Source organism: Argiope bruennichi, chromosome 3, assembly GCF_947563725.1.
Source record: "Argiope bruennichi chromosome 3, qqArgBrue1.1, whole genome shotgun sequence".
Lineage (NCBI taxonomy): Eukaryota > Metazoa > Arthropoda > Arachnida > Araneae > Araneidae > Argiope > Argiope bruennichi.
This window is the reverse complement of record NC_079153.1, coordinates 95761963-95774992: the sequence shown is the minus strand read 5'-3', so window position 1 is coordinate 95774992 and position 13030 is coordinate 95761963. Positions and strand designations below refer to the sequence as shown.

The window sequence follows — 13030 nt, the reverse complement described above, 5'->3', positions numbered from 1 at the left end:
AAATAACTAAAATATTTCTGTATTCTTTTGCAATAGATTTTTTCCAAGTAATTATATTATGTTTCTTTTTACAATCCATGTAAAACTTACTTTTTGGATGACCCTCTTACTTCCTCAGATTGTTGGCTTTTAATTCTTGAATGAGACAATGGGTTTTCAGTTTAAACATTAAGATAGTTGTGATAAAGTGATTTTACTGCTTTATTGTTCTTTTTTTTACCAGGAGTTAGAAACCTTGCAATCCTTCCTTTATTCCAATATTTTATACGGAAAACTAGGAACCCTTTTGGGTAAAAATATATTATTTCCACAATATTTCCACAATAAAACTTATTTCATTTGTCAATTTCTTTGTGAATATCGTAGACTTTTTTTTCTTTATCAATAATTAATAACTTGAAAACCAGATATCTAAGTATGGTTTTGATTTACACAATTAATGTATTTAACAATTTGTTTTTATAAAATAATAATAATGAATTATCAATAGACAGTATCCGAATGCATTTAAATAAGTCGCCAACAATTTCTTTAAGTGATAAAAATCGTTGTTTTGCAAGGACAAAAGTTAAAAGTTATACATATAATGATGGCACTTCGTATTCTTTATTTGTGAGAATCAACATATAGGATACATCCTTATGAAAATATTTGGAATTCTTTTCAAAAGTTACTAAGCTCTATATTGAAGGAAATTTTTCGATTACGTTCTACCTCAATAAACTTTAATAGAGCAGACATCCATCCACAAATCTCAGGGTGAAGTCGATTTTGAAGCAATCACTTTTAGTAGTAAACTGAAGGAAAACGATAGTGCCAGCTGGCAAATAAATGTTTAAAAATTCAGGCGAGTTCGTCATTTTTGTATTTAAAAAAAGCAACTGGTTTGTTAATGTGATAAAGTTCATGGACTGAATTCTGTCAATCAGATGAGATTTGTATGATACAAAAATGAATTCAAAATTTTCTATATACAGACCATTGAATATATGGCTTCTAAATTTGAGTATATTAGTGGATATTATAAGTATATTATTGGATGAAAACCATTTTCACAAGGCATTAAAATTCAAACAATAAGACGATTAAGGATATGAATTATATATATATATATATATATATATATATATATATATATATATATATATATATATATATATATATATATAATTTTAATAAATTTTTCAAAATATTTTAAACATAATTTACATTTGCGCTTTTTTTTTTGTTAAGTATATAAAAACAAGTACATTACATTGGTATGAAATACATTGTGTGCATTTTATCATTTACTCTAAATAAGAGCAAATTCTTAAAAATAATATGATGAGAGATATGTTAGGCCTAATATACAATATTGTATTCCGAATCTCTCTTTTTTCTTGTCTGTATTAAGTGCGCTATATCTGATCAAAGTTAAATTGTATTCAATTTTAAACCATCGAGAATGAAACAAAAGACATATGCTTTTTGTTAAAAACTAAAAAGGATGTCAGATATCTGACATCTTTTTTCAGTTTTTCTTTATCTTTTCTGCTCGTTCTTTCAAGAGTTTCGTGATGGAAACACGGCTAAATCATTTCAATAAATTATATAGCCTATTGCAAACTACTGTTAATAAGTCTGGATTTTAATACTATGTAAATTTATGCTTACATTTTGTTTACTTTTTAGTATTACTGTCCCCGACGTGGCAACAGGATGCCAACCATGCCTGCCCGCTAGTAGAAGACGTTGATCTTGTTGTAGAATCTTCGAAAACAAAAGGTACTTGTGATGCTCTTTGCATGATATAAAATGGTTTCATTATCTTTAGTAATAAGCTGGTGACTAGAGCCATAGATTATATCATTCGCTGCAGTGTTACATGATTATCAGGTGTATGATACTCAGCGTTGATCCTACCACGACCTGTCAAATGACCATTATGAATAGGCAGAATTAGGCGTAAGTGAAATGTCAGTAGGTTTAGTGTTAGCCGAACATTAATCAAATCCCAAAGCACAGAGGTGTAAGGGGTTTATCTATGACCCATTCGACATTTGTGGAGGTCAGACAGGATGAAATATGTTTGCATTCATTTCATATTTATAAATTCTAATATTGTGGTTAAAAAGTTTTATTTTTCGATAACTATTGACTTACACCAATAAAGAAGTCTCACATAGCCACAATAATGAATATGATTCTGAAAGTATCAAGTATAATCATCGGCATATAGAGGAAAGGGTTTAAATTTTCCAAAAAAATATTTTCCTTGCACGAACATAGATTCTTAAATCGGATGTAAAATGTTCTATGATACTTAAGAATCGATGAAATAAGAACTTCTTAAACTTTACCAGACTCGTCCATTTTTTGGAGATGAGATATTTTCCTGGCTCCAGTTTCGCTTTAAAGTAGCTTCAGGAGCGACAAGGCAATTGAAAAATAGTCAGATTGCAAATATTTATTACATAAAAGCTGCTTAAAGGATTTAATAGATATTTTTACATCAGTTACATAAGAATATTTCCCTGTTTACATATGAATCAACATCTTTGTAATAATTTTTAGCACATAAAAAGCTTCTATGAAACAATTCCATTTGAGTTGTCGATCATTGATTTCGCTTGTGCATGGAAGATTCTAAAACAACTAAACATCTCATGCTAACAACATTTATGAAACTTTAACCAAAAATAATTTAGCAAAAAAAACATGCAACATGATAAATATCTTTTTCAAAGTTATTAAAATATGATATACTTTTAAAAAAAAGCAGAAGTAAAATACTAAGCGCGTAAAAACACTTTACATATTATTGCCGCATTGAGAAGATGCAGTCGACTCTCCATGGCCGAATGGTCATAGCACTGGTCTCTTAATTAAGAGATCGTAAGTTCGAATCCCTCTAGAGACAATAGATTTACAGTCTGTGTAAATATTTAATTCCTTGATTTTATGTTTTCCTTTATTTCATGTTCCAGAAGATTCTGGACGTTTCTTTAGTTTGCCAGATAAGTGTTCTGAACTTTTCTTACGGTCTCCAGAAAAGTATTCTGGAACTTTCCCTGCTAGTATAAAAGCAGAAGATCTGTCAGTCACTGTGTTATCAGTTCAGAGTTGAGTTAATAAATTGGTTTAGCTCTACTTCTTGTGTGTGTCATTGAATTCCAAACTAAAGTACCTACGTGAGAATATCTTAATTCTCTAGAATTTGCTCACAAGCACAATGTTATTTATCAAACATTTTGTATTTGCATAAAAATAATTAAAAAATATCATGTTAATATGATAAACTATTTTTTAAAAATAATAGCTGGAGCAAAAGCTTGTAAAATATAGCTTGAAATAAAAGCATTGACTTATTGAACATTAAACTCAAGTATAAACAATGGATTTCTTGCTTTTCCTTATTCCATTCTTAAATGAACCAAAGTTCACATATGCCTAATATCTTGATATGTTCAGCATGATTTAAACTTTTACATACATTCATAGAGAAATAATAAGATAAGAGGTCCTATAGTTAAGAAAAAAAATGCTGTTTTTGATCATTTTGTTGCAGCTATTTAATCTGAAAATTATTATAAAGATTTTCTTATAATAATTTTAATAATAAAAGGCGACTTCAAAAAGGCTATAAGATATTTTAAGTTGATTTTTTCAATATGTTTTAATAGTAAATTAAAAAGAAATGGAAGAAAAGCAACTTAAAATCTTTCACTATCACATTTTTCCATCACAACTCTGAATTAAATATCCTCACAATATAAAATTTCTTGATATAAACGCTTAAAATATATTTATATCCTAGCTTCAATAAATCCAATTTTTAGCATTTTTAAGTGTTGACGAAATATGACTCATGTTCTACAATAAAACTTATGAGATTATAATACAGTTTGATTTTTATTTACAGAATAAAATTGCGAAAATTTTAAAAAATGCATCCTATAAATTGCTTCAAATATTTTCCATACAATTCTTTTCTGAAAAATATGTTGGGTCGTCTCAATATTTGCGTAGATCCAGAAAATATGCAGTTGTAGCGTAGTATCGATATATAGTATAGAGTTACGAGATTTTCTGAGTGGATCGATTCGAGTTTGACAGCCATTATACATGACTTCTTTGATTTCAGTAAAATAAGGTTATAACCGAGAATATAAAATATTTGATAAATAAAAGTCCCTTGAATCGCATCTTTTCTTGTTCCAGTCATGTCATCTAATATTCGGACACGTTTACTATCTTTTTTTGACATATTTTATTTGAAATCTATTAAAAAAGTCACTCAGTTGAGATGGAATTCTATATTTGACAATTCTATTTCACTATTGGGCTCCAATAAAATTCAAATATTTTGAGAGGTATAGTAGAGAACTAGACAATATAATGAGGGCATGTAAACCGTGGCTTGTTATTCAGTATATATATATATATATATATATATATATATATATATATATATATATATATATATATATATATGAATGAAAAATATATTATTTAAAAAAATGGTTTCATTTTGTTTTGACGATTATTTGCAAAACAAATTAAATATTCATTTTTTTCAGCACGTATTTTTCTGAGCGTCAATGAAATAAATTTGAAAATATTCTCACATTTTTATTCCCTTTAGAGGGATAAAAAAGTGAAAAATGTTCTGAGAAAAAAAATGTTGTCAAAAAAAAACTACACTGTTATCAATAACTATATGATAAAATGCATCAAACTTAATGAGTAAAAGTCACCTTTCTTAATTTGTGATTTAAGAATAAATGTATGCAATATAATTTAAACATTCTATGAATTCGGTTAATATAGTTCAAATTCGAAGTAGTGATTGTATTTAAAAGCTAAGAAATATGCAAAGCAAATGCTTAAAACATTTTTAAAAATAATAAATACAGCTGACAAATGACAAGATTCAGACACTTGACAGCAGCTTGAGGTCAAGCGATCATGAAGATAACATGAGATTTTAATATTTCAATTCCAAAATATTAACCTCATAGTTAAATTAATTGAGCAGTTATCTGTAATATTTTAAAAAAATAATTAAAACTCTCATTAAAATGTAAAAAATGATTCTAATTTTTCATTTTTTTGTTGTCTATTTAAAGCGATTGTCGAATTAAATACTTGAATACAATGGCATCTTGTATAAAGGCTTCACAGCACATAAAAAAGCATTTTTTAACGAGTTATTTGCTTTAAAATAGCGATTACGAAAATAAGCAGAAAAAGACAAAAATCCATTATCTGTGTCAATATTAAATGTAGATATATAGTAAAAAATCAGGTTTCACTTTAACATGAACCTCTGAGTTAGCGTTCACATATTTTGAAATCAAGAACACTTTCTATAGAAAATTCCATTGTAAAGCTATATAAGTTCAAAATGTTTCTCAAGGGCTTTTTCCACTGATTTCTCCCTTCCTCTTCGAACTGCGTCTCCTACTCGTCATAAGTCTTGCAAAGGAGTTTTGATAATTTAGAAAAATTCAACTCCTTCCTATTTATCAAGAATAAAAAATACCGTTAAAGAATTTGACGCCTGATTCTCTTTAAATCAAAAAATACTTCACATATTTATATTTGCACAATCGGTGGTTATTTATTTTTACAGAATTCTCTGATTTTCTGTAATCGTATAAAAACATTTGTTAAGTCAGTCACTGTTTGACTGACTTCAAAGCTCTTGTTAGTAGCTTTTTACACATTGTCACCTGAAGTACTAATATATATATAATCTTTTAATCTAAGTCTTTATTTCCAAATTTTTATCTTAATTTCACCCATATTAACTTCATTCTAAGATGGTCTCTTATTCCCTGATCCAATTCCACTTTTCATTTAATTACTAATTATCACTCTAGAAAACGACTGAATTCAGCAGATTCTCATGTTCCGAGTGGAGGAGTAAAATTCCTTAATGGTTAAAACATTTTTTTAAAGATACCTAAATTAAAGGTTACAACAAACTTTTAAAGATACCTTCGCTTAGTTTATACATATCAAAGAAATCCCTGCCAAGATATAATTGTAAAACCACTGAAGGGAAAAATTTTAATATCCTCTGCTTTTGCATCGCGATGTAGACTGACGCATCTCATCGCTTCCTCCTTGTACATAATATGCCTTCCATGACGAAATAAATCGAGTTTAAAATTTCAAAATGTTCTTCTATTCCTACTGCTAAAATATGTTTATATGTATAAATCATTTTCTATTATTGATGCAAAGATTTTCGATTTGTTTATATTTTTCAGTCTTTTATTTGAAGTTCATTTTTTAGCCCCAGCAGCGACAGAGTCCCCCGCTTCGTTTAAACCCAGCAGTGCATCTCTTAGCCCCTCCATCCTCTCCTTCACGGAGCTAGTTCTGGGGCGTAGAATTGAGTTTCAAGTGGCTCCCTACAGCCACTGGATCGTCCAAATGCGACAGAAAGGACCTTCTCTGGTACGCTTCAACTACACCTTGCCCTACGGTGCCCGTCTCGGAGTCTTTGGTAGGAGGAACCAGCTGCCGACGCATACGCGGTACAGCTTCCTGGAGATACTCACCACAGACGGAGCAAAACTTCTGCGTACAGAAAAGGTGAAGATTCTTTTCAATATTTGATTCTGAACATTTCCCAGGAAAATTTAATTTTTCAGCGATTGCTTCCAACACCAAAATCCCAGACAAAATGATTTTTTTATGGCGCAAAAGCCAAAATGTTGACTATGTTGCGCCAAACAGAGGTTGGTTTGTGTGATTTATTGGCTCAAAAGCCACATTTGGCTATACTGCGCCAATCAAATGGTAAAAGCGCCAAACAGAGAGTAATGTGTGAATGAACAGAGACAAATATGTGAGAGTAAAAATTTTACTGAGAATGATTATAAACGTAATTTCTCAAAATAAATCAACACAATTTAAATAAGAGTATAAAGTTTTATGGGTTTTTAAAAATTCAGAAAGGTTGGCATGAGGGATTTTGCCAAGTAAAGTTGACAAAGAAATTGTAGCCATTTGAAAATATCGTAAGCTGTGAACATTGAAACATGAAAATTCAGACAAAATATGGTTGCTGGACATTTGTCAGTTGCATCGTGAACACATTAGTGGTTGTACTCGGAGTAAAAGATGAAGATGAATGAATCTAGTGTGACCAATGCGCAATCGAGTTAAAAGGGTATCCGCTTTTCTATTTTTTAGTGAAGACCAAGACTGTAAAAGTGGTTTGATAGTGTGGAGTTTGTTCTCTACCTCAAGATCCCACTGCAGAATACCACGAAAGGCAAAAATAAAATTTAAAATGTTACTTTTAACTGCTTTTAATTTTTGCTGGGAAGCATAGAAAAAAATAAGAGTTACTAAAAACAACAGAGTAATTTTAAAAATCAAAAACTTTGAAGTGAAATAAGGAGAGAACCATTTATACATGATGGAAATGAAACTGTGTTAATTCTTTTTATCATAACATTAGAATTTATTAATAGTACATATAATAATTTAACTCATCAAATGGTTTTGAAAATGATTCAGCTGTTTATTACCCGGAGTAAAACAATGAGTTTAGTAATGATTTGCAAATGTATAGTCTGCGAAGTCATTCATTCAGGTATACGATTGTCTGAAGACAAACCTCTTTTTTTCATAAGACTGTTTAGTCTAGCCCAGGCCTAGGTCATGCTATTGAATTTCGCCTCTGCATCATATTAGAACATTAAAAAATTAGTTAAACTCCTTAAGAGAGTGTCTACGTGGCGTCAGGGCATCTAGATCCTCCCCTTACGCTATGCTCTTGATTGGTCATGCTCTATTATGCCATTGGAAATCATTTCAAATGCTACGAAAAATTTAGTTACTCATTTGGCAATTGAATCACTGAATTGGGGGCAATTCACTTTATATGACGTTACATCGACAATGTGTTAATCATATGTAATCCATCAGTCTGCCGTACATTTGCACCACCAATATAATTTAATTCTTCATTACTTTGTAAGATTTTAGGGTTTTCAAAATTTTCTGTCTAATGATAATTTTACTTGTACAGTTATTACTGATTATTTTGTTTATTAGCTTTTATTTAAAATCTTCGGCATTGAAAGATGTTAATTATCTATCGAGGATCGAAAATCGCTTTTAAAGCTCCAATTTTTAAAAATAAAATCTTTTATTCTTGGAAGTTTCAAATTTTTATTTTCTTCTACTTTGCTTTAACGAAAATTAAAGTTTCGTTTACCAATACGAAGCAAAGGTGTTTTGTAAATAATTCATTTCTGGTGAGTGATTATGCAAGTATTTTCATTATAAAATTTCAGAGTTTTAATTAATATTTGCGAATTCCTCTTTCGTTATTTCTCAGATGTAAAGCATCAAAAGTAAAAGTATTGTAACCGTCAAAAATTCACAGTATATCAAAGTTTCATATCTCCCCGAATCGAAAAATACATTTTTGTTATTATATTTGTCTGTGAACACGATAACGTGAAATACGCTTTGAGCTGGAAAAATGAAATTTGATATATGACCTACTTGAAATTTATTTGATATATGGAAATTTGAAATCTACATATTTGGTAAACATAGGTAGATTTCTATTAAATTTTGAGCAAAATAAACTCAGAAGGAGCCTGTATTTCTGGTTGTCCGTTTACAAATAAACACAGTAACTTCAAAACGTAAACCGGCAAATAGATAAAATTTTGTACTCAAATTTACCAGTTGCAATCTAGATTCATGTCCGATTTGGTATCAAGTCCGTCATGATTATGAGCTTCTGTTCTTTCTTATGCATATAGACGTGATGACTTAAAATTGATACTACACTGAATTAAATTAATGAAGCGAGCGATTATGCAACTACAATTGTAATTCTAGATCAAAATGTGGTTTCAATCGTTCGAAAAAAAGGTGCTCAAAACGCGCATTCGGATTTTTGTACTTGTGTGTTAATCGCAGAAAGAGATGGCAAGTTAGATTCAAGGCAAAATCATTATCCATCAATGGCATGTAGTTAATACAAAAGCAAGGTTGTTTCTTTATATCATATTAAAGAATGCACAACTTCCATGTCCAAAAATGAATTCTGATTACTAATGGCGTTCATAATTATATAATTTTTATCTATACCTATATCTATAATTTTTTTATGTTATTAAAATAAAGAGGATAACACTTAAATATGCGCGACAGTTTGGTGAAACTACTCCCACTAAGAAGGGGTTTTTTTTTTTTTTCATTATTTTAACCTCTGAATTTCTGGGTCATTTTCTATTACAACACATATAATTTTTTCATCTTGATCCATTTATTTAATACTATAATTTAAAACACTATTTTCCTTTATATAAAAAGGAAAATTGAAATCGCTAATATTTATTTATGAGAGTTGTTAAAAAAGCAACCAAAACTTTATAATTAATTTATCAGAAGTGAAAGATGTCGAATGTAAATATGGAAAAACCAATTATGTTTCTAGATTTTTTTGTATATGTTTGATAGCTCATAAAAAGGTTTTATAATAATAAAAAAAGCTTAAATTCATTACATTATTCCAGTTCATATTTAAATAAGTATATCATCACAAATGTAAACGAATACCTATCGGAAACATCAAACAAAATAAAATTTAATGTGTTTGTGTGCAAATAGTATCCGATGCAATTTGGAAATGGTTTCACAATAATTTTCTGCATACGAGAGATTTAATGGGAAACGTAATAAAAAATATATGAGATTTAGCATGTATAACAAATATTTACACAAAATTGCTTTTGGAACATGAAGGAATTGATATCCGCTGAAACATGGAAACGAGTTAATAATGGCCCAAATATAAAGCGTTTTATGAAAAAACTATGGGCATTTTTTCATTAATATTCGCTCATGAACTTTTATTAAGAAACGTGAGTTTGAAAACGAAACGAGATTTTTATATGCCTACACTCAAGATATTATTTCCCGGACATGCGATTCAAGACTTCCAAATATTTGATTAAAAATTAATGCATTTTCAATAACAATCTTATCTGATGTTTGAAAAGGATCTAAAAAAATTGAAAATGTTTTTCCAGCGATAAAAATATGGATATTGTGTGCCTTTTTATCGCAAAAAATGAAATATCATAAATGAGGAAACGATAAATAGAATTTGCAAAAAGCTTAATATTGTTTCTGTTTGAATACTGCTTTCTTGTTTAAACGTGTTTGGTAGAAAATTATCATGCAAAAAAATCAATTACGACGACATATTAGGAGAAAGATCGTTTTTAACCTTATATTTCGATGTAATTGAATTGTTTTGCATGAAAAAATGCTGCGTTTGAATTTATTTACGATTGCCATTTGAAAGATGCTCGAAGTTAGATTATTAAATGATGAAATGATAATATTCCATTTTTATATTAGTGATGAGATCCTGTTTCAATTTAATATACGATGTAATTTATTTCTTATTTTAATCGTGCGTCTCTGAAACATATTGCCAAATAAATTCTTAATTTTGAAAAATCTCTTTTTGGTAAAGATGATGTCATTTAATTTAAAAAGTAATGTCGTTTTTATGCATTGTTTATTTAAGGTAATAAGCTCGGTATATTTTTTTAAACACAATTTGTATGGATTTAATTATTTTTCTTCTAGACGATTTTCTGATTTCACTCACTAAAATATCAGTTTTTGTATCCTATTATGAATATACAAAAAAATTTAATTTTCTATTAACATGCTCAGTTAAAATTAATTTCAAATTCTTTGGATTAAAGAATTAACTATTTTGTAAATGGAAAAAATTATAATTAAAAAAATTTCTCATACTTCCATTTTAGTGAGCAAAATTTAAAGTTTTTATAACATAATAAATAATTATAATACAACTAAAATTTATTTTATAGCAAAGTTTTAAATATAAAATAATCCCTTATATAAATTACTATATTTTACAAAAATAATTTAAACCGAATTTTTAACTTTAATCAAATAATAAATCACTTATTTTTTTTAAAGTTCAAATGAAAATTTTGCAGTTTGATATAATTTTAAAATTTCGCCTATTCTGTAAACATTAAACTGCTAAAAAAATGTTTAAAAATCGCAGAATTTTTTTTTCTCGGATTATTAAAAATTTTTAAAGGATAATACAAAATTTTATTACTTACTGTGAGTAATAACTTAGACTATAGAGGAATAAAAATATAAAAAAAATGGAAGAAAATATTTTTAGACCATTAAACGCAAGTAATTAATCTTCATAAACTCAAAAGAATTTTCAACTTAAGAATATATTTTTGAATATCAATAAGATCAAAAAGTCTTACTTAAATTTCCCTTTTGCATGTTTTTATTATTTATTAATTATGATTATCTATTTATTGAACAAATTTTAGTGGTTGCTAGGTTATTTGACAGCTGAATTTGGCGCATGCACAATGGAGGCATAGTTAGTTTTTAATTAATTAAAATTAATTATTTAACCAGTATACATGAAACCTCCACTTAATCCTTTCTTTACCTCCAGAGCATTTGTATAAAAAATTTGAAGAAAATCTATTCATTAGTTTGGAAATTTATAACATACAAAAAATTCAAACATTTCTCTTTTAGTTTATAAAAATATTTTCAAGGTTTTGAAAATTTACTTGGAATTATTTCTTATATTTTTTACGAACCTTTCAAAAACGTTTGATTCTTTTCATAAAATTAAAAAAAATACCGTATTTAAAAAATAAAAATTAATTTAGATTAAAGTGTAACTTTCTTTAATGTAAATATTTTTTAAAAATTTTAATCGTTAACTGTGCAGTAAAACACCAACTAATCAAAATCTGGCTAATCGAAACCTGCATTATTCGGATACCACTGAAATCTCAAATCCAACTAGAACTAGAAAGAAATCCAAAAGAAAGATTAATAACGTTTATTTTTAAATGTATACCATTGATTAACAATAATTACGAAAGAGCGTATTACCTGTGCTATCTTTTCAATTAATTGCTGGGATATAGATAATACACAAATGCCAGAGGACAGAATGTGTATTTTAAATAGTTTCACAACAAACTAAAATCAAAATTTAATGCAAAACTATGATTTAGTAACAAATTCACACACCGAATTTTATAGAATTATATCATTATATAATATTATACCTATCATTATCTAATTATATCTATCTTGGTGTTTATATTTTCTATTTATGCTTATTTGTTCTAAATTACCCAGATAGATAGATTTCCGTCAAATGGATTTCGTTCGAAATATGACAGAAGTGTAAAATTTTTGTTTAAAGACTGCACACTGATTTTCTTTTGTCTATCTCAAGGAATATTTGAGTTATAGAGTTTACAAAGAGAACGACAGACACATTACGAAAATGTATCTTAAGGCTCAAATAGGTCTAAACCGTAGAGATTCGTTGAAATCCTGAATTCAAACTTTTTGACGACTACAGAAATGTTCCTCTATATTCCTCGTAAACAACTCAGGAGTAGTTGTTATTTTATGGTCACTCTAAGACTTGTTGAACAATATTGTGATTCGACACCTGCTGACGTCTTATAAATGAAAGAATGGCGAGATTGCAGTTCGAAAATTTTGGGAAGGAAATGTTAGTTGAAAACTCTCCAGGAAACTTCAGAGAAAAATATCAGGACAAACAAAATTACTAATTTTTTTAAGGAGTAATCTATATGCTGTAAACTGTTATTAAATATGATCTACAAACTGCAATCCTAAAAATGTAAATTTAAATTTAATAAAGAATGTAAGTAAAATCTACAAAGAGACTTTTGAGTTTACTTTACACCCATAATACTGAAGAATTTTATTTTTTATTCTGTACAAAATAGTAATAGATATTTATGACTTAACTGAAATAATTATTATGCAAAATTGCTTACCCTCTTCACTTTAATTCAATTTACATTGCTGATCTGTAATTAAGACAAAATCATATATTTATATTTTATTACATAAAATGAAGGGCACTTTAGAAAGGGAGAGACTCGTCTTTCTCTTTATCTATTGAAGGACTAGAAATACCTGCTGT

General features: G+C 28.2%; 1 protein-coding gene across 1 annotated transcript in view; it reads left to right on the top strand.

Annotated features, from left to right (window-relative positions):
* LOC129963438 (teneurin-m-like) overlaps positions 1 to 13030 on the top strand; it is a 618667-nt gene that overhangs the window by 444493 nt on the left and 161144 nt on the right. Inside the window, exons 7-8 of the mRNA XM_056077801.1 lie at positions 1675 to 1767; positions 6287 to 6588. Coding sequence (XP_055933776.1) covers positions 1675 to 1767; positions 6287 to 6588 — 395 coding nt within the window. The remainder of the gene's footprint in view (positions 1 to 1674; positions 1768 to 6286; positions 6589 to 13030) is intronic.